The following is a 22,821-nucleotide window of genomic DNA, read 5'->3' as shown; positions in this document are numbered from 1 at the left end:
AACCATGGCACCAAGCACCCTATCAAGTCTCCTCCTAAACACCCCCAGTGATGATGACTCCACCACCTCCCTGGGCAGCACATTCCAATGGGCAATCACTCTCTCTATGAAGAATTTCTTCCTAACATCCAGCCTAAACCTCCCCTGGTGCAGCTTGAGACTGTGTCCTCTTGTTCTGGTGCTGGTTGCCAGGGAGAAGAGACCAACCCTCACCTGGCTACAACCTCCCTTCAGGTAGCTGTAGAGAGCAATAAGGTCTCCCCTGAGCCTCCTCTTCTCCAGGCTAAGCAACCCCAGCTCCCTCAGCTTCTCCTCACAGGGCTGTGCTCCAGCTTTTTTTCCCTTCTTTGGACACGTTCCAGCAACTCAACATCTTTCCTAAACTGAGGGGCCCAGAACTGGACACAGGACTCAAGGTGTAGCCTTACCAGTGCTGAGTACAGGGCACAATGACTTCCCTGCTCCTGCTGGCCACACTGTTCCTGATGCAGGCCAGGATGCCATTTGCCTTCTTGGCCACCTGGGCATACTGTTGGCTCATGTTCAGCCTACTCTTAACCAGATCCCCCAGGTCCCTTTCTGCCTGGCTGCTCTCCAGCCACTCTGACCCCAGCCTGTAGCACTGCCTGGGGTTGTTGTGGCCAATATGTAGAACCCAGCACTTGGATGTGTTAAATCTCATGCCGTTGGACTCTGCCTATCTCTTCAGCCTGTCAAGGTCCCTCTGCAGAGCCCTTCTACACTCTAACAGCTCAACACCTTCTAGAGCGTAAAGAAGTAGTAGAACATCAGATGGTTTAATATTCAAAGGTTATGGTAAGCTTAATAGACCAACAATAGAGAGGCAAGTGACCATAGGCAGTATGATTATTCTATACTAGTGTCACTGATTGTGGCCCTGCAGTTCCTTGTGTAGTTCAGAGCCATGAATGACAAGCTCTGTAAAAAACACATTTCCTTAATCTGAAAAGATTGTTGAGAACAATCAGAACTCAAAAGAATAATACCCATGGTTTCCTGTGTGAACTCGACTACAGCTCCATTGTATTGTTTCAGCTCTGTTGTGTTCTGTTTTCAGCTTCTCTAGAAAGGGAGTTTAAGGTGTCAGACAAGACAGTGCTGGACATTATTTACTTATCTGTGATCTCATTTGTGTCTAGTTACTTGCAAATTGCTTGGCCTTGAAACTGCATAAACAAAAAAGAGGCAGCTACCTTCTGACTCAAGAAGGTGCAGAGAGTGAAGAGCTGGATAAAGGTTTACTGTGACTTGATACAGGTGTCAATGTCCATTGATAGGTGGTGATGATGATATCACCAAAGCTGGGGAACAGCCACCAGTTCTGATAAAATGGGAGCTCACTTTTCTGTTTTTCCTGCTTTCTGTATAGTATATTTCAGTCTCCCACTTCGAAAAATAATTTCATCTTCCTCTTCCCCCCCATGTCTTTTGTGCAACTTTTCATACCCTGGCAGCAGACATAAGTAAAAACAGAATTGTGAAAACATACAGCAAAGGCAGTTTAGGGAGTACAAGTGATCTACTGCTCTTGCCTGTTTCCAGCAAGAACTTTGGTACGACCATTGTGGGCAGACCACAAAGGAAATCTCTGATGCTCCCTCTGTTTGCCCCAGCACACCACTAGCTCTGACAACACATGCATGAGCTTTATTCTGGCTACAGAATTTTCTCTTGGTTCTAGACACTCCTATATGTTGGACCACTACTCTCAAGAGAAGATGAACATTTTTTCAGTGCTGCACTCCAAAATCCTATGCAGTTTAGCTGTTCCGGATCCTCTTTTGCTTAGGTGGAAACAAGTTTTTGTTTTGCTTCTCAGAGCATGCTGAGGAATAGAGGAACAGCTGGAGAAAGAAGGTCAGCAGGCTTGAAAACTGCTTTGCATAGTGTGTTCATCTGCCTTACCCTGTGTGCAGTCTCCAGGTACCACACAGATGCTTTGCAGAGAGCTGGTCCTGAAGATTCAGTTGTAAGCCAATCCACCCTGAGTTAGAGCAATGTAGTGGTGGTGCAGTAGTATAGATGTTGGAGAGTTTGTGCTGCAGGTGAGTTGGGAAGCCAAGCCCTTGTGAGACTTGTGTTCCCTAGCAGAGAAACAGCTTCCAGAAGCTCCTGTGTTTCATGCTCTCGTGCTGATCCACATGGCAGTAATGCTTCTTTCCCTGCTCAGGCTTGTACTTAAGAATTCACTTCAGATTGCCTTGACACAAGCATATTGTAAAGGGCTAGACTGATGAGCTGTATTTCCCTGAGTGGCTCTGAATCTCAAGTTGCTACTAGTGCCTAAAGCAAGTAATCATAGGATCATAGAATGGTTTTGGTTGGAAGGAACCTTAAAGATCATCTAGGTCCAATTTTCTGGCATGACCAGAGACACCTTCCACTAGATCATGTTGCTCAAAGTCCCATCCTACCTGGCCTTGAGCTTGTTTTCCCCTTTCACTGCGTGCTTCCCCACCGCCCCTCAGACACCTCTCCTAAGGCACTGTTGCAGAACTCAGTTTTTTTTCCTGACCTGCTGAAGTTGATCAGGTTTCCCACCAATGCAGGAGAAAAGCCTCAGCACCATGCTGAAGCCAGGCTGTGTGCCTTTCTCCAGCTGTATGCCAACACTTCATCTCTGCTGAGATGCAGCTGGAGAGATCACACCGCACTACAAGCTGTGGTTGTGGAGCTGCCCAGCCCACAGGGCTGCTGCCTTTTTCTGACAGCTTCCCCTCTCTATATGCCATGCTTCAGCAGCAGGACTATGAAAAGCCTACATCATTCCCCCCCCCCCCCCCCCCCCCCCCCCGCCTTTTTACTCATTTCCTATCATAGTAGGCCACTTTTATTATTAGTTGAAGATATTAAAATGTTAAAGTTCTCCAAAGAGAATGTTATTTCTAAAATGAGTTCTCTTTTTGTGCATGTCTCTTACAAATCCACAAAACCAGCTAAGCCAGGCTATCTGCAGAGAAAAGAGGATTTCTGTAACTACATGAAAGTATTTCTGAGTTAAGCCCATGACTTTTGGGAAGGGAGACATGAAAGCTGCTGTCAAAGAAAACCCAAATCCATTAAAAGATGGCTGTGGATTTAAAATTACATATTTCAAATAATAAAAAAAGACCAAGCATAGATAGCTGGGTGAATACACAGTGGGGAGAGGAGCTTACAAATGTTAAGTCAGCTTATAGCTAATTCCCCTGGAGCTATGTTCATGCTCAGTAAATAATAACCAAGATGTTTACTGGCTGAGAGGTTCATTGGAAGAGTGAATGATACAGGCTGGGGTCAGAGTGGCTGGACAGCAGCCAGCAAAAAGGGACCTGGGGGTACTGGTAGATAGTAGGCTGAACATGAGCCAGCAGTGTGTCCAGGTGGCCAAGAAGGTCAATGGCATCCTGGCCTGTATCAGGAATAGTGTGGCCAGCAGGAGCAGGGAAGTCATTCTGCCCTGTACTCAGCACTGGTTAGGCCACTCCTTGAGCCCTGTGTCCAGTTCTGGGCTCCTCAATTTAGGAAAGATGTTGACTTGCTGGAAGGTGTCCACAGAAGGGCAACAAGGCTTGGGAGGGGTTTGGAGCACAGCCCTGTGAGGAGAGGCTGAGGGAGCTGGGGTTGCTTAGCCTGGAGAAGAGGAGGCTCAGGGGAGACCTTCTTGCTCTCTACAACTACCTGAAGCGAGGTTGTAGCCAGGTGGGGGCTGGTCTGTTCTCCCAGGCAAACAGCCCCAGAACAAGAGGACAAAGTCTCAAGCTGCACCAGGGGAGGTTTAGGATGGATGTTAGGAAGATTTTCTTCCTAGAGGGAGTGATTGGCCATTGGAATGTGCTGCCTGGGGAGGTGGTGGAGTCGCCATCACTGGAGGTGTTCAGGAAGAGACTGGATGGGGTGCTTGATGCCATGGTTTAGTTGATTAGATTGTGTTGGGTGATAGGTTGGACTCGATGATCTTGAAGGTCTTTTCCAACCTGGTTAATTCTGTATTCTGAAATTGGCAGTGCTCTTACAGAGTGTTGTTGCAGAGCACTCACACTCCTTTGGGAAGCCAGCCTCTGCGTTCCCAACATAGGGAACAGATTTAACCTTCTGAGACACATGCATTTAAGTCAAAGCAACCTGTGATTTTAAAACCAAACACTCAATGTTCAGTGGAAATTATCAATTGACTATCTTCATAGAAATAATTGGCTGCTGGTATTGAATTATTCACTGTTGAGGTGAGCAAATGCATTGGATGTCATCTTAACTGTTCATGACCAATTTGGAAGCATGAATAAAAGCCAAGTAGATGCAGACCATAACCAGATTGCTTGTTTGCTAGTAATTATTAGAATGCCTTCATCTCCTAAGACCAATGAAGGTCTAAAGCCTACCTGCTGTTTGTTCTACCTCTATCTGTTATTTCTGTATTCCCATTGCATTGAAACCTGTGAAGACCCTGGAGGTGAGAGCTGTGGGGAATAGCTGAATCAATTTCATTTAGAATCATAGAATTGTTTCATTTGGAAAAGACTTTTAAGAATGAGTCCAACCACAATCTGACTCTACAATCTTGTCACTAATTTCTGGCTTTTTACTGTCACAAAAATGGGTGTGAAGTCCAGAGGGGCAAGGTCTAGCAAAGAATGCTTGCCCATTAGACATAAACACATTAATACACTGAAAATGTTTGGGGACCTTTCATGTAAACACCAAGCTTGGCTGAAGCCCACGTAACCAAACTTCAGTTTCATAACTGGTTTGCTCTTGAAGAGTCATCAGACTTTTCCAGCACTTCTGGGCAGCTTTTCCTGGTTTCTCCTTAAGATGGGTTTTCTGAATCATTTCTGGGACAGGGTATATCTCGAGGGCCCCTGATAAGCAAATCATAATGATGGCAAACAGCAGTTGCCAAGCTCTAGCATCAAGTGAAGGGAAAAGCTGGATAGCCCTCGTTATGTGAAATAATCAGGTCCTGATTTTGCTTCTGGGTAGAGGGATCAAGCATTTCCTATTACAGGATACACAGCAATGCAACCTAATCCCTTCCACTTTATCGCATCTAAAACACTGCCCAGTACAGAGAGGCTCCCATCAAGTGTAATGGGCAGGGAATGACAGGATGTGTGAAAAGACAAGAATAACCCTGAGCCATAGCAAATTCTGTACCAAAAGTGCCTGGAGGACTAACAATGAAAGATCTCATTAGACTTAAATGCTCTAATGAAATGGTTTAATGTAGCGGCTCTGAGTCTTCTCTGCCTGTGACAAGGAAGCTATTTCTGTGCCTGAATGGAAAAAAGTATGTCAGTTCACATGCACAACATATTAAAAACTGATGTGTTAGGGATGAAGTCTAAATAATGATTAGTGCCAAAAGCTTCAGGCCAACCAACTTCAGCTTTCTTTCTTAATACCTTGGTGTTGTCCTTAGTCAGAAATTTAAGACGACTGCAGAGAATTTAAATATGTTTGAAAAACTGAGCTTGACTCCAGATCAATGTTAGTTTTACTGAGAAAGGGGCACTTTGTAAAAGATATTAGAAATCTCTGGCTCTCTCCTATTGTGGTTTCATTCTCATTAAACTCATTCTGAATAGACAGCACTGACCTCTAACGTGGATAATACCGGGGTCCGGGTACGTTGGGAATTCTGTGCTAGACATTACACTCCTGATAGTGAAATGTTCTACAAATGAACAGGAAAGCAAGTGTTCTAAATAGGAAATTAACACCACCTCTCCTCTGTCTTGTTGCTTTAATCTTTCTGTTAACACTAAACCAATATGTAGAACACCTTCCTGAGAGGAAAAGGGGAACCAACTTCTACTGCCATGTCAGTAAGGATCCGACATAAAATCCAGCAGCTTTGTGAGGGCAGGCAATATTTCTAAGCAATGACTGCTTCACCTTTCTTGTTCTATTAGTGAAAGAACTCTGTGTTTCAGAAGAGGGATTAGTCTTGTAAAACTGGCTGATGCCACTGACACTCACTGTGGCTTTCAGTGACTGAGCTACACTTCGGGAAACCCACTGAGGTGCTGGCTGTGTTGTGGGAAATTAATCATATTGCAGTCAAATGTGCAAATGGCTTCATTGCAATCACTGGGGGCATCTGTAAATGCATGACAACTTCCCAACTGAATGAGAATGTCTGTGGAAGTAGATGAAGTTCTTCAGCATGCTGGTCTTCCCAGTCACAGAAATTCTAGTCCAGATTTCTGATGGACTAATGAAGAGGTCAGGTTTCCACCAGAGGACTTGTTGTACGTTAAGTATCCTAACAACAAAAGGAGGCTGTTGGAAGCAGCCATCTGTAGCTTTGTTTTTATGGCTATACAACCTACTTCAGATTATTTTTGAAGGTAATATGTTCATAGTTATTCAAATCACACAAATGGTGATTGGCAAGCCCCTTTGGTTGTTAGGTTTTAATGGGTCTGAGGGCTTGAAGCCTGATGGATGTTCCGGAGGGGAAGAGAACTTCATTGGCAAAATCATTGTCTGCTGCTTGTGTTGGTCATGCTCTTACCAAAGTTAGGCAAACTAAATGTGTGAAACCAAGGGATTTCAGCTGCAGGAGAGCTGCTCAAGCAGATGAGCTCTCTGGAGCACCCGTATAGTCCCTAGAATCCCCCACAGAGGGGCTGGGGGAGGCTCTACAACCCCTTTGCAGAGGGGTGAGGAAGGCTACACAATCCCCTTGCAGAGCAGCTGTAGGAGGGCAGTTGCTGTCAGGACCTTGCACCGCTCCCAAAGGCTTCTCCAGCCCTCCCTCAGGATGGACACACCATGAATGGCTCTTGCTGCTGTCCCTGAGCACTCTCAGATGATGTAATTTGCCAACACACTCCTAAAAATGAAATATTCATTGAACTCCTGCCCTGCAGATGGTGATGTATCAAGTGGCTCTCTGGCTCTAAGCACGCTGTGTGTGTGTCCCCCGCAAGGTGCAGCCTTGTAACCAGAATTCAGAGATGTCACAAGTGGCTGAACAAACAAATATCCCCAGTTAATGGTTAAACTCTCAATTCACTAAAGCATTTGTTACCAGTTTACAAAAGAGATCAAACAACCATGAATCATAACCTTGGCTACTAATTAAATCCTTTATTCCCTTCCCTCATCGCAGAAGCATTTAATCTGGGGAATCGGGACAGCCTGTGGTACAGAATTAGATTTTACAGCATAAGCAGAAACAAGCTTACTGTAAGGCTTCCTACTGGAGCTGGAAAGGGGAAGGGATAAAATGAGAATATTAACTTTCCCTGCTGGCGTGGAAGCTCGTGTTAGCACTGCACAGTGATCGATGTAGAATGGATGCATTGGAAAATCATTTTGGTGCTATCATTTTGTTGTTTCTCTGACTGGTGGATGTAGTTTTTATTATCCAGCTGTCTTGCTTATGGATGAGGCTCATCATCTGGACAGAGTGAGGGATTTGGTGTGCTTTACTAGTGGCCACCTGTCCCAAGGAAAAATCATTTTGCCCAGGAATAATGGGCTGTGAAAAACACCCTCAGGAAATAAGGGCCTAAACCAAAAGACTACAAGCAGTTTTATTGCAAGTGAAATCTATTTCTAGCTGTCCTAAGATGGTTTTGTGTGTGTTTCTGTGTAGGATGTGTAGCTGCATGACAGTTCCACTTTCACATCTTTGCTATTTAATAGAAAATTAAGCAGCAGAGTGAGAGGTGACCTCATTAATGTTTATGAATATGCAAAGGGTGAGTGCCAGGAGGATGGAGCCAGGCTCTGCTTGGTGATGTCCAATGACTGGGCAATGGGCAATGGATGGAAGTTGAGGCATAGGAAGTTCCATGGAAACATGAGGGTGACAGAGCACTGGAACAGTCTGACCAGGTGGGTTGGGGAGTCCCCTTCTCTGGAGATGTTCAAAAGCTGCCTGGATGTATTCCTGTGTGATCTGGTATAGGTGATCCTGCTCTGGCAGGGGGGTTGGACTGGATGATATTTTAAGGTCCTTTCTAGCCCCTAACATTCTGTGATTTATATTTTTGGCTTTTATTTCTGTGAAGCAGAACTTCAAAACCATGAATGCTTTATTTCCTGTGATTTTGGGGGTTGTCATCTTTGTCCCTAGGACAGAGCAGTGCAGGGATACTGCCAATTGCCATAACTCAGGATTCCATCCAAACAGGCAGCCATCCCAGTTAGCAAATGTACATCTTCACCAAGAGAGTCATTCATCATTGGAATGTGCTGTCCAGGGAGGTGGTGGAGTCACCATCCCTGGAGGTGTTCAAGAGGAGATTGGACGTTGCACTTGGTGCCATGGTCTAGTCAAGAGGTCTGTGGTGACAGGTTGGATCCTTGAGGTCTCTTCCAACCTTAGTGATACTGTGATCTCTATATGAGCCATCATCTTGCAGCCAGATCTGAGGGAGCAGGGACCTAGAGAGCCTCTTGGAGACTCCTCAGTGTGGCATCAAGAGGGAAGGACCTCCCTGTACAGATCCAACTGCAGATCTCTGGACTGTGGGGCCCAGTTGCTTTATATAAGTGCCCCTCCAGTCTCAGCAAGCTGTTGAGCTGTGGTGAAAATCTGTGTGGTGTTAGACAGAAAAGCAACTGTGCTTTACACTGTATGTGGAGAGGGCAATCTGTTCTGTGATTGCTAAACCTGCACCATTTCTGTAACAGAAAGCAAGCACCCAAGAGACAGTGCCTGTGAGGAGAGCTTACTTGGGTTGTGGTCTTGGCTTTGCAGAAGGCTATTTCCCTAGTAAAAAGAGTGACTTTTCAGTAAGGGAAGGCCCCAGCTACACCTGCCAGGCTGCTCAGGGGATGGACATCCATTGTTTGCACATGCAGAACTTGTGTTTCCTGGGAGAAGTTTGTCCCAGGTTAAATTTAGCTGGGGTAATATTGTGCTATATCGTACCAGACCCAAACCTGTACAGAACTGCAATGTGGGTGTTGCATCCCACAGTGAGTATGAATGCTGTCAGGTTCAGTATGGCCAGAATGCTCTGCCAAGGGACATCTCCATGATTGCTAACAATCATTTTATAAAGAGAACACATCTGGAATATCTAACTCTGCTTTTACTGCTGCTTCCCCAAAACTATGACTAGAAGTCTGTTTAGGGTTAGAGTTGGAAGCACAAATGTTGGTGCATTTAAAAGGAAATAGAGGTTGTGCTATAATGTCATTCAAATGTATCTTCTTATGAGGGTAGCAGAATAAATCACTGATTCCCCTTAAATCAGTGATTCAGTATTTTAATGTTAAGAAGGAAAAGGGCATTGTTTTTGCAAGCTTTGGAAGACTTAAAATGTCTCTTGCTCTTGATGCTCTGTTTTATAAATAAGTCAGTCTGAAAATCTATTAGAATGCAGGGAGCAAATTATTGTGCTTTAATTCTGTTTTCAGTTCATCTGCCTGTGCATGAAGAGGGGGATGTATTAGTTTCAAGACCTTTATACAGAGTTACAGCTCAGTTTGGGGATACATATGTGTGTTGATGATGAATCCAGCTACCACAAGATCATTTGTATTGCTTAGCAGTCAACGACCCAGAAATCTTTAGTGTGGGGTTAAGGAACTTTTATTAAGAAAAAAAATCATGTAAGTGAAGAAACAGCTTGGACAGGACTTAGGGGGGAAATAAAGCCCACCCCCAAAAGCTGGTGTTCTAGAGTGACCAGGTTTAAAAGCTGCACAAACCTGAGTGTGCAAAAACCTCACAACTTTTGTGTGTGTGCATAAATGAAACTGGGAAAGGTGAGTGGAGGTTTGCTTGGACACTGGAGGAGGTTATTGCTGCAAACTGCATGCAAGCCTAGCACAGGTCAGATAAAAACCTGGACTTTTTATAGCCTTGAAAGGTGGGGAAGATCAACATAAAGTGTGTCGTGCTGCCAGGCTGAGTCACAGCTCAGTCCATTACACATTCACGCCCCGGTGAAGCGTTTAGTGCAGCCTGTTGTATTTCTTGTCGGGGTGGAGATGCTCTGTCACCCCCCACTCACCTTCCTGGGCTTTTTTTTCCCACAGGCTGCGAGAACACCACCGCGCTGCAATTAAGGTGATTCGCAGGATGCAGTACTTTGTGGCAAAGAAAAAGTTTCAGGTGAGTTGTGAATAGAAAGCTCCTTTTCTAAAGAAACCCTTTCATTCTCCTGATGCTTTGTTTCCTTTGGAAGCTTAAGAGAGACTGGCACAATTCATTTCGGTAATGGTGAGCGACACCCACTATTCTCTCCCTCCTTCAATGGGGTGGTTGTTCAGCAGCAGGTTAGTCAACTGTGGATGCTCTGGAAATGGGCTCAAATCCTGAAATGCAGCCTGAATTAAAATGTTCTTTTCTGCTAATGGACTTGACCCTTAACCCTCTGTTATCGCCATCTCTTTTTCCCAGTGCAAACATTCTCATATGTCTCCATTAATTCTGAGCTGTATGTTACTGTCATGGCAAGTCAGGAGGATTAGGGATTAAAATACTACCTCAGCCTTGGTTCTGTCTCTTACTCAATGATAATGAAGTCCTGATAAGAGACCAGGGTGGAAATTTGTTAGCGTATTGGAAGGTTTCTCCTTCCTTTTCCCTATGGTAGGTTGTGAGAGTTCTGTTCTCTTCACCCCTCCAGCCCTCACTGACACACATTTCCTGTGTGCCACTTCCCTCACTGTGATGCTGCCCTACCAGAAGCATTTAACAGGAGCTAACTAACCTTGTTGCCTAGTCTGAATCAAACATTCTGACTGCAAGCTTCCTGTGAATGCCATTTCTAAACCCATTTCAGTAATCCAGTAAAAACCTGCCAACAGCCTTCAGCTTGATTTAAACCAGGTGAAAATATATATATATAAGAAATATATTGCTTTGTTTAAAATTAATTAATGAGGCACAATCTCTGGAGAACAGGCTTGACAACTGAACACACAGAGAAAGAGTTTAGCTGCCTGCCCACATCCATTTTCATGCATGACCTCGCCACTACTGCTTACAATAGGCTAAAAAACCTTCCTGCCCTTAATCTAGATGCCCCTACAGGAAAAAAAAAGGGAAGGGTGTCCTTTTTCCTTCAGATTTGAAGAGCACACATTTTGAGGGTCAAAAGATGCTGATGACCAAAAGCCCACTGTTCCTGTCAGGCAATGCTTACTGCTGCTTCAAAACCATTATTCTGACTTCCTCTTGGAAAATTTAGAAGCACTGCCTGAATTCTTTAGCAGTTTCCTTCTCTGGGTCTTTTTATTTTCACTTAAAGTTAGGAGCTAATTTGTAGCTCAGGTTGCCTGAGCTTTTCAGGAGTATGCTTCAGTGAGGAGAGGCTGAGGGAGCTGGGGTTGTTTAGCCTGGAGAAGAGGAGGCTCAGAGGAGACCTTATTGCTGTCTACAATTACCTGAAGGGAGGTTGTAGTCAGGTGGGGGCTGGTCTCTTCTCCCAGGCAACCAGCACCAGAACAAGAGGACACAGTCTCAAGCTGCACCAGGGGAGGTTTAGGCTGGAGGTGAGGAGAAAGTTCTTCCCAGAAAGAGTTGTTGCCCATTAGAATGTGCTGCCTAGGGAGGTGGTGAAGTCACCATCCCTGGAGGTGTTCAAGAGGGAATTGGACATGGCACTTGGTGCCATGGTTTAGTCATGAAGTCTGTGGTGATAGGTTGGACTTGATGATCTTTGAGGTCTCTTCCAACCTTGGTGATTCTGTGTGATTCTGTGTGTGATGTATCCAGACTGTCACCATTTAGGCTGGAATCTCCCATACCTGGGGAGCTCTTGGAGAGAGCACTTTCAGAAAGTTTCTGCTAGCACATTTCACACGTTATTTCATTTGACTGAACCTGAGGAAGGCATAATGTCTGGACTACTGGGAAATAATTCTTATAGCCACTTTGTGGAGAAGCTCCTCAATGCTTGCTGGCCAGGATTTGTAACCTAGCAAGGAATGTGGCCCATTCCGGTGATGTGTCCGCTGCTCCTCTGTGAAAATCTGCCTAAATGTGGCCAATTCCATTAAAGGGAATTTATTCTCGTTCTGCAACCTGATTGTGATCCTTTTGCTTCATGGTAATTACAGCGTCCTTGCTCTCATAAATCTAGATCATAAAATATTCGCCACGATGTTGACTAAACTGCTTAGAAACAAGAAATCCACACACGATATATCTACCTCCCAAGTGGTGGCTGTCAAAAACCAGAGTTTGAAAATGCTTGAACACTGTGTGCAACATTATCCACCTGGCAACTAAACCAAACTCCCCTGCGGCAGGATGATTTGATAGAAGCTGAAAAAAAGCATTTGAGAGAGTAGAATGGGACTATTCAGTTGCTACTTAAAGCTTGTTCCAACTCAGTATCCTGGTTGCTAATCTGGCTTCTCAGTTGTACATCTGCAAAAGGCCTGGTCCTGGCCATCTACAAAGTCCCTCAGCAAGGCTGTCTCACATCCTTCTTTAGAGTCATAGAATCAATGAGGTTGGAAAAGACCTCAAAGATCATCAAGTCCAACCTGTCACCCAACACCTCATGACTACTAAACCACGGCACCAAGTGCTACATCCAATCCCCTCTTGAACACCTCCAGGGACGGTGACTCCACCACCTCCCTGGGCAGCACATTCCAATGGCTAACAACTCTCTCTGGGAAGAACTTTCTCCTCACCTCCAGCCTGAACTTCCCCTGGTGCAGCTTGAGACTGTGTCCTCTTGCTCTGGTGCTGGTTGCCTGGGAGAAGAGACCAACCCCCTCCTGGCTAGCCTTTCTTCTTCCTAAATGATCAATATTAGCTGTTACCCAAGAAATAAAAATGTCCTTTTTGGCTGAAGTGAAACATATCTGCAGTCACTCCTGCACACAAGTATCATAGTATCAGTCAGGGTTAGAAGGGACCACAAGGATCATCTATTTCCAACCCCCCCACCATGGTGATCTGCTGCTCTTCGTAACAGAGCAGTCTCCCAATAGGAACATATGGAGACACCTGATACTTCTCCATAATTTCTGAACACAAGGTTATGACTGAGTTTAAATATTTGGAAAGCACCAAAAGTGTAGCACTCAAAAGCATCTCAGTAACTTAATGCACAAAGCCACCTTGAAATTCGAGCCACAAGGTGCTTTTAAATCTCTCCTGTAATTAAGAGATAACCACTGTCATTATTCTTTCCTCAAGAGTATGTTGTAAATCTGCTTGGTTCTCGTGTGTGCACATAAAATAGTCATAAGGAATTACAATGCTTAAGCATGTGCCAGGCAATGACTTTGCAGTTCCTAATAACCTGTCCAGTGCACTGTCTGAAATTATGGCAAAGAAGAATCACCAAGGTTGGAAAAGACCTCAAAGATCATCAAGTCCAACCTGTCACCACAGACCTCATGACTAAACCATGGCACCAAGTGCCACGTCCAATCCCCTCTTGAACACCTCCAGGGATGGTGACTCCACCACCTCCCTGGGCAGCACATTCCAATGGTGAACAACTCTCTCAGTGAAGATGCATTAAAAATGTATCTTTCAGCATTTAAGAGGCCTGTGTAGCTGTTTGCTGGTAGAGATTTCCCTTCTAAGGGTTTTTTGTGTGTGTGTTTGTGAAATATGTCTTTCTGAAAGAAAATTCAGATTATTTTCTTTTCCCCCTGTGTCTGCTGAAAAAAGACACTTCATGCTAAAATAAGCTGCAACAGAAGCAATTGCAAGGCCAGCACTTAAAAGGAATGCTTTTTAGAGAAGCCTCTGAAGCTTTTGGGGTGAGAAAACATAGGAAGAGGTGGAGGAAGAGGAAAATTTTGCAAAATAGGTCCCAGCATGAACCCAGCATGGTTCTTAAACTCTACCAGCTGCTTGCAGGATACACCTGTATGCCTAAATTTGCCTAGATACATTTGTTTAAGAGCTCACTTAATAACAGGGGTGTGATGGCTATACAAGGACAAAAGTCAGTCAGAAACCAGAGCCTTCCTGTTTAAAAAAGAGAGAGAGAGAAGCTCACCAGGGATACAAGGAAACTTATTTGGGGGAAATTTAAACTTACTTAAGAAGATTGTTGCCATGAGTAATGGTTAATTAGCAGAGGGACAAGTGTAATGAAGTAAAGAAGGAAAGCAGTGGGACTGTCTCCTACTTGTGGTTCTCCGGCACTCATCCACTGCCTGCTGCAGTTTTGTTTCTCCTTTTTACAACGCCCGTGCTGTCAGCATCACAAGCATTTTCCCCTGCCAGATCAGCTTTCAGTATGGGTTACAGGACAGTTCAAAACTTCATGCATGCATTCTGTTTACTCCAGGTTTTCAGCTTTAAAGAGAAAGCAGCAGCACAGTGAACAAAGCCAGGCAGGGATATACCTGCTCTTTCTGCTGTCTGACACCTGCAGCAGAGAACAACAAAGAGCAGGAGGAAGCTCTGCACTTTTATTCTTCCTGAACAGCTTTTCTGAACCTGGGGGTTTCAAATCTGGCAGATTTCTCTTTTCCTTATTTATAGTGCAAAAAATAATCCAGAAATTCTTTTTCTCTTTCTTTCTTTCTTTTTTTCTCCCCTCTAATATCATCTTGTTTACAGTACAAGTCCATGAAAAGACTTATGGGCTTGTGCCACGGTTGAGTCGTATTTCTGTCTTTGTGGCTGTTAGTTCTGATTTATATGTGTGTAAGCAGTCAGGGTTCTTGGGAATCCTTCTGTGAGCTCTTTGGTTCAATGGAAGCAATTCCCATTCCTGTTCAGCCTTCCACTGGAGCGTACCTCACATTCAGGCAAGGTCTGTAGATACCTTTGGAGAATCTGGCAGACCAGAAATCTCATTTGTTTGATGAAGTGATACTATCAAAGTAGTGATTTCTAAGACATGGGAGGTCCCAAGCCTAGTGTAGGGGATTGCATGAAGGTGCCACAGCCTGGGTTTTATGGCTTTCCTTTGTCATAAAAGAAGAAAGTGCTTGTGGCATGGAATTGAGGAAAACCTGCAGCACGTGAAATGCAGAGCAGAGACCTCTCCTGCATTTGAAGTACAAGTGGAATATGACTCTTTATTTCCAGGACAAACTGGAGTGACCACAAACTTCTGAGCAAAGTGCCAAGTTCTTTTGGCCTCAAGTTCAGTGGATAATCTCTTGACAGGTATGCTTAGAGGTGCAGTAACAAAAAGAGAGATGAAATCAGAACTGTCATAATTATTCCACACAAAAAAAAGTGTGATCATGGCAACAATCGAAGTATCTCAAATGTTCAAAGCAGCTGAAAGAACTTACCCTTGATAAAAATCTGTTACCATAGACCATTCCTACATCCCTGTAGATTAAAGGCATGGGTTTTGTGCTTCTTATTTTACAGCAAGCTAGAAAGCCCTATGATGTCCGAGATGTTATTGAGCAGTATTCACAGGGCCACCTCAACCTGATGGTGCGAATCAAGGAGTTACAGAGGAGGTATGTCCATCAAATTCAGTATCTGCAGAGCAGCAGAGGGATGTTTGTAAAGAAGTCAGTGATTTGGGCTGGGGATCAAAACCTGACAGGGTCACAGGTGCTGTAGCAGTAGGGCTGTGCAAAGGTACAGAGTATAAAATGGCACACAAGCTTTCTTTTCATACAGGAAGGAAAAGGTAGAGCTTAATCTGATGATTGGATCCTTAAGTTTTCATTATACTCACAAGTGTTGTCTCAGTCACTGCTAGCTCTGAATGTACACTGTAAAACCTGTATGTTAGGGGCTGTATTATATGTTCAGAGTGAAATACTGGCATAGAAACCTATTGGTTTGAGCTTGAAGGGCCCTCTGAAGCTCATATAGTTCACCCACCCTGTACTCAGCAGGGATATCTTCAACTAAAGCAGGTCACTCGAAGCCCCATCCAACCTGACCTGGAATGGTTCAAGGTGTGGGGTATCTGCCACCTCTCTTTGCAACTTGGGCCAATGTCTCCCCACCCTCAGTGTTAAAAATGTCTTCCTTTTATCTAGTCCAAAACTCCCTTTTAAGTTTAAAACCATCACCCTTTGTCCTATCACTATAGGTCCTGCTAAAATGCCTGTCCCTATCTGTCTGATAGGCCACAAGAAGGTCTCCCTGGAGCCTAAGGTCTCTTCTGTCACCCGCTCTGGTAGAATTATACTGAAGAGCAAACTAAAATACACCAGATAGATGCAACAAGTCATCTGTGGAAGAAGGATAAGATGAACAATATTGTTCACAAGGAAAAGTGGTGGGCATAGTAAAACTTTACAGAGGTTAAAGAAGTTGAAGACCAATCTCAAATCTCATCCCATTTTGTAGTATTCTTATAATTTCAAGGTATTCTTAGCCCAAAGCAAGTGCTTCCCTTGCAGTACAAACCAGCACTATTTGAACTTCCCTTTGCTTCTTCCTGAAGGTCTCCCTTAAACCTGAAACTCTTTTTGTTTTACAGATTGGACCAGTCCATAGGGAAGCCATCTCTTTTTATCTCTGTCTCAGGTAAATTAATATGAAGGATGTGTCTAAAATTAATCTGATGAAGAGACAATTAGAGGAAAATGTTGGTTAAAACACTTTGTATTTTTTGTTGCCAAAGTTTTTAAGAGTGCCAACAAATTGTGCTCTGAATTTCAGGCACCTGCAATGATAGTCATCTTGAAAATAGGGTTGTTCTTGTTTAGGTATTTAAAGGACCTACCTGCACTAAAGTCTGCAACATATTGGCTCTAAAACTTTCCATGTATCACAGTATCACAGTATCACTTAGGTTGGAAAGGACCTCGAGGATCATCGAGTCCAACCTATCAACACAGACCTCATGACTAGACCATGGCACCAAGTGCCACGTCCAATCTCCCCTTGAACGCCTCCAGGGTCGATGACTCAACCACCTCCCTGGGCAACCCGTTCCAATGACTAATTACTCGCTCGGTGAAGAACTTCCTCCTCACCTAGAGTCTAAACCTCCCCTGGCGCAGCTTGAGACTGTGTCCTCTTCTTCTGGTGCTGGTTGCCTGGGAGAAGAGGCCAACCCCTTCCTGGCTACAACCACCCTTCAGGTAGTTGTAGAGGGCAATGAGGTCACCCCTGAGCCTCCTCTTCTCCAGGCTAAACAATCCCAGCTCCCTCAGCCTCTCCTCATAGGGCTTGTGTTCAAGGCCTCTCCCCAGCCTTGTTGCCCTTCTCTGGACATGTTCAAGTGTTTCGATGTCCTTCTTAAACTGAGGAGCCCAGAACTGGACACAAGACTCAAGGTGCGGCCTGACCAAAGCAGAGTCCAGGGGCACTATGACCTCCCTGCTCCTGCTGGCCACACTATTCCTAATGCAGGCCAGGATGCTATTGGCCCTCCTGGCCACCTGGGCACACTGCTGGCTCATATTCAGGTGGCTGTCGATCAGCACACCCAGGTCCCTCTCTGTTTGGCAGCTCTCCAGCCACTCTGACCCCAGCCTATAGCTCTGCATGGGATTGCCGTAGCCAAAGTGCAGCACTCGGCACTTGGACTTGTTGAATGCCATCCCATTGGACTCTGCCCATCTGTCCAGTCGGTCGAGGTCCCTCTGCAGAGCCTTTCTGCCCTCTAACTGACTATAAAATGTGTGCTATGACTGCAGAGTTCCTATGAAATCAGTAATATTCACATAGACTTTTGATAGCCATGGAAAGAGACTGGAAAAAGAAGCAGGAAGTGCTAAGTTTGTTTTGTTTGTGACAAGTCTGACCACTGAAAACTCCAGTAATGTTATTTTCAAACTCATGTTTCTCTATAGCTGGGGGGGGGGGGGGGGGGGAGGGAAAGATGAAATGCTACCAAACACATGGTTTGGGTTGGCAGTGGAGTCTTTTGTGTCAGATCGGTTTGAAGTGGCAATTAAAACATTAATTAAACTGGAAATAATTTTGTCCTCCTAAGTTAAAGCCTAAAGCTAAGGTCAAAAATGGCTTAAACTTAAGGGCTATCAATAGCCATGGTGTGGGCTACCACTAGAAAAAGGAACAAAACCTGCTTTTAAGGGCTAGGAGTAGCCTGGCAAAGGTGTTCAGTTACACTGCATTGGTGGGCTAGTTAAACACACCCTGTTGTGGCTTGCTGCTCTTTTGTTGTACCACCAGCTAGCCATCTGAAAATGTGGGGTTTTTTTGTTCCACAGAAAAAAGCAAAGACCGAGGGAACAACACCATTGGTGCCAGGCTGAACAGAGTGGAGGACAAGGTAAGGCTCAGGGAGGCTGGCGGTGAATGAGGACACGGTCTGTGACCGGTCAGTGCGTGCTTCGTGGGATGTGGGGGGAAATTCAGCTTGAAATAGGGTTGAATGCCTGCTTTTGCCAGGTGATGGTGTGTCATTTGTTTGTGGTGGATTCCATTTTTGGTTCTTTTGTGATATTTTAACTGGATAAGAAAAACAACAACCCACCACCAGAATATATTTGATTTTTGGTCTCTTTTGGAACTCGCTTGGGGGTTTGGTTTTCAATTGTGTGTGCTGCACGTGTCTCAATGCTCTGCTTGCTTCCCTCACAATAGATAAAAGGCTCTGTTCCTTTAATACCTTGGTATATTGTGGTCCCCAAGATTTCCCTTTGATCATTGCTCTGTTTATATAACTCCACCTACAATTCCTTAGAGAGGGCCATAGCAAACCTTGTTCTGTCCTGGTTTTCATTCCTTCTGACAAATGGAGTTTCACCTTTTAAGTGACATGAAGCCAGGGAAAAAAATCAGGCTTGCTCTATGATCTCAAATTAACAGCTAAGTGCTCTGTAACCCTTTATTTCAATGCTGGCTGTGCTTGAAGGCTTAGATGACAGGTTGAGGCTATGTCATTGTCAAAAAATATGTTTTCCTATGCTGGTAGTAAGGAAAGAAAGGGAGAGTTAAGAGAAATGGTTTGAAACCTTGCCTGTTCTTTTATGGTGATGTGGTGAGGAGGTTAAATGTCATTACCTGAGGATTCACTCATGTAGCTGAATTCTTTGTTTGGTATTAAGGAGTCAACATTTTTCCTTCAGGAAAAGAGCTTTCAGAGTGTTTCTTTCACAACTGAAAGGATGTTATAACCTCAGGAAGGGTTTGTTGTGGAGAAATACCCAGCAAATACTCTGCAAACCAAGAGGTGTGAGCATCACATCCCAAAGGGGGCCAGCTGGGCACCCTGAGCTGTACTGATTCACTCGTGGCATATCTGCTGCTTGCATGTTTGCCCTTAAATACTGAAGATGAGCTTGATGGTTCCCAGAACTGTACTGCAATAGACCAGAACTAAATAGTGTTTTAGAGGGAACAGGTGTCTTGTGGTATATAGGATGACACACAGAGAGGGTGAAACAGAAGGTTGGAGGGCACAGAGCATCTTGCACACAGAAGAATCCCTGCACAGCGTGCACTTGCTGGCTCGCATCCCTGCTTGGTGAGTGCTCTTACACATGGAAGCCCTTTCCAGAGAGTTTGGATTACATGTATTTATTTTTCTCTCTCTAATGTCAACTGAAAGTGTGGAACACTAAAAAATGTCTCCTGACTTGTGACAAAGAGCAACGACTTTTCGGTTTGGACAAATAACTCTCCATCGACAGCTAAAATAGCTGCTCGCTGCCATTTGTGAAATCTCCAGCCAGCCTGGGAAAGCTTTGGTGCTGGACTGGCTCAGAGATAAGCTCTTTTGGGGTTATTAATTACGTTTTTTACATCCTTACAAATAAGTACACCACGAATTTATAGCGACTGTTGGTTTATGTCTTGTAATGGGACTGTAAAACACTCCCTGTTTAATTTTAGTATAGCCGGGTTAAATTTTAGCCTTGTTCTGAGTAACAGACCCTTCTTTCTTTGCAGTTGCATGAGGTCATTTGTGGTTTCAGAGCTGTATGTTATCTGCCCTATACAGCTAGTCCTATCTGCAGGAATTTTATCTGAAAGTAGCTGAAAGGCTAAAAATAGAGAATTTCAGTTGGGCTGGGCAAACAGTGGGACACATGACAACACGCTGGCAACACTGAGATCACATTTGTGCTGCAGCTGCAGGCGGTGGCCAAAGCTGGCTTTTTGGCATTTTTGCTCTCAGAGATTGGTCTTTTCTTCCCCATAAAGTATATGGTATGCTTTCAACATACAATTAAAGCCTTCCTGAGCTGAGTACAAATATAAAGGATCTCTCTCTCAGCTGGTTTTTAAGGCGACCGCGCATCTTAAACGGTTACAAACCCTCTTGTTTGTGGATTGGTTTTGAGCCCTGGTCTTCTGAAGGGAAGATTTTCAGTGCTGTAGGCTAGCGTTAGCATCTAACCACCTTCTGTGCATTTGAAAAAAAACCTGCTTTAAGTCATTTCAAAATGAGCTGTAGCCTTCTGAAATGATTTGGACACTCCTGCTGCAGCAAGAAATTCCATGGTACTTCCTGTGCCACAGGAGTAAGTTGAGATCTTCTGAGTGAGCCTTCTCAATGATCATGGGTATGCTCCTTGCAGCAAAAGGCTACTGTGCAGTTATCAGAAAGTCTGAGTTAAAGCAGAAAGAGATGAAACCCTGAACTTTCATTTCCTATACTTTTGGTCATTTCTACTTCTGGGTGTCTGCTGTCAGCACAGGATCTGCTACTTGCACATCAGAGGCCTATAGGCTTCTGTGGAGGTGGATTTTTAACTCAAGAAGCATTTATAGATAAAGATAATTCTGTCTGGAGCAGTACTGAATTCTGTTCCTGGGACACTGGGTTACTCTTGCAGCTCTTGTACTTGTGGCACGTGCTCTAGAGGCACATGTATGGCTGGCAGTGAGGAAGGGATGGCACATCAAAGGGGTGCTTTAAAATGCTTAGAGTGAGACAGCAGTGGCTTGGCAGGAATTGTGATCCTTTGTGGCACAACTGTGAATTTCCAAGCGTTGAAATCAGGAAAAAATAAAGCATCCTTTCTTTTAAGTTTGGGAACATATTCATTTGAGGAAAGAGTCCCTGTAGCATCTGTTCACTTTGTGCACTGAGTGAAACTCTGACCTTGTTATCTACACAGTTTGTGATAACAGAACTGAAGGTTGTTTCTTCATATGCAGAAGCCCAGGGCATGAATCACACCTGAAGGAACCTTCCTGAAGATTCCTTCCCATGGAACTTTGTAGTTTTGGCAAGAAAGTGATAAGGTAGTTCTGTAAATGTAACTAGAAACTGCATCACCTGATAGGCCTTCATGAATAAAATAAAATAGATGCTGCTGTGCTGCTTGAGTTGCCTGCTGGGAATCTGAACTGATCTTGGAAACAACACTGCAAGCAATTCTCTTCTCTGCACAGTTATCTTGAGTTCTGGATATGGTGATTTCGTTTTCTGCCTTCCACCTACAATGTCTTTGATTGTTAAGTGTGCAGATCCCACGTTCAGTAAAACTGTTAGGATGTGACATAAACTTGATACTGTGAGAGCTGAGTATGGAGCTTTTAAAGAGAAGTAAGTGCAAAGGCTTGATCTGGGCTGGCTTTCAGAAAGTGGTGGAGACCTGGATGTTACAACATTTAACCACGTGGTATGACATTTTCTTCTGGCTAAATAGCTTTCTGTGATTGTTTCACCAGAGCATTGATTCTCTCCATATGTGTGTTAGAAATCACTTTGGCTAGAAATCAGTTTGGCTAGAACCCTGTTAAACACAACCCCAGATGAGCAGAATGACCACTGAGAAGTCTACAACCAGTTTCTGATTTTACTCTTCCTCTTTCCTGCTCTAACTTTCTAATCAGCTGATATTTCCCCATTGCAAAAGGTTTTGTATCCAACTTGTTGTTTTGCTCAAATATATATAACCTGAGTTAGAATAGAATAGAAGAAACCAGGTTGGACGAGACCTTCAAGATCATTGTGTCCAACCTATCACCCAACACCATCTGATCAACTAAACCATGGCACCAAGTGCCTCATCCAGTCTCTTTTTAAACACCTCCAGTGATGGTGAGACTCCACCACCTCCCTGGGCAGTACATTCCAATGGCCAATCACTCCCTCTAGGAAGAACATCTTCCTAACATCCATCCTAAACCTCCCCTGGTGCAGCTTGAGACTGTGTCCTGTTCTGGTGCTGGTTGCCCGGGAGAAGAGACCAACTCCCACCTGGCTACAACCTCCCTTCAGGGAGTTGTAGACAGCAATAAGGTCTCCCCTGAGCCACCTCTTCTCCAGGCTAAGCAACCCCAGCTCCCTCAGCCTCTCCTCATAGTGCAGAGCAATTTCACTGTGATGTTAATACATTAGCTGTTCTATTGTATCAGAAGGTAAATTGTAACCATGCCATTTCTTGCAATGAACTCCCAGCCCATCCAGTGCAGGGAGGTTTCAAATGTGCTCCAGAGCCCACTTAAGGTGGTGGGAGTCTTTCTTTTGAGCTGGCAAGGCTGTGAAGCAAGCCTTTGAATCAAAGCATAAGGTAGTCTTCATGAGCCAGCATTTCAGCCTCTTGTCATTGGGGCAGGCAGAAGCATTATGCCTTATCCAAGCTGTGTGCCTTTGAGAGGAGGTTTTCTTATGGTCATTGGGATACAGTTTTGCTTGGTGTGACTTAGGTGACAGCATTTCCATCAGAGACAGAAGTAGAGATCTCTGCAGGTGTCCTGCTGGATGCTCCATATTTGCAGTCCTAACAGCATACATTAGGAATTTCAACATTTTATTGAGGAAAGTATCATCTTGCCTACCTCTTCCTGGCTTCACAAATACTGGATTCCATGCAGACAGCTTGTTCACCTAAAACAATTCGTCGTGTGTGGCCAGGCTTCCAATCTGATGTGGAATAGCTGCATTATCTAAACACAGGATCAAACCTTGGTGGGTTGGTTTTTTTGTCTGTTTTTAATGACATTCTGTAGCCTGTGGGAACAGTCACTGTGCCTCCTGGTGTAACATAGCAATTAGTGCAAGTTTCCAA

At 44.4% G+C, this 22,821-nt stretch overlaps 1 protein-coding gene across 2 annotated transcripts in view; it reads left to right on the top strand.

Annotated features, from left to right (window-relative positions):
• The window catches only part of KCNQ1 (potassium voltage-gated channel subfamily Q member 1), a 356,172-nt gene that overhangs the window by 227,401 nt on the left and 105,950 nt on the right, over positions 1-22,821 (top strand). For both annotated transcript variants that reach the window (XM_068148314.1, XM_068148313.1), the window contains 4 exons: positions 10,009-10,084; positions 15,287-15,381; positions 16,362-16,408; positions 18,064-18,125. In XM_068148314.1, the coding sequence (XP_068004415.1) occupies positions 10,009-10,084; positions 15,287-15,381; positions 16,362-16,408; positions 18,064-18,125 (280 nt within the window). The remainder of the gene's footprint in view (positions 1-10,008; positions 10,085-15,286; positions 15,382-16,361; positions 16,409-18,063; positions 18,126-22,821) is intronic.

The sequence above is a fragment of the Melanerpes formicivorus genome, unplaced genomic scaffold (genome assembly GCF_026170545.1).
Source record: "Melanerpes formicivorus ecotype bairdi unplaced genomic scaffold, bMelFor1.0.p_v2 SCAF_16, whole genome shotgun sequence".
In the NCBI taxonomy this organism is placed as follows: Eukaryota; Metazoa; Chordata; class Aves; order Piciformes; family Picidae; genus Melanerpes; species Melanerpes formicivorus.
The sequence above is the reverse complement of the archived record's forward strand: the minus strand, read 5'-3'. Positions and strand labels throughout refer to the sequence as shown.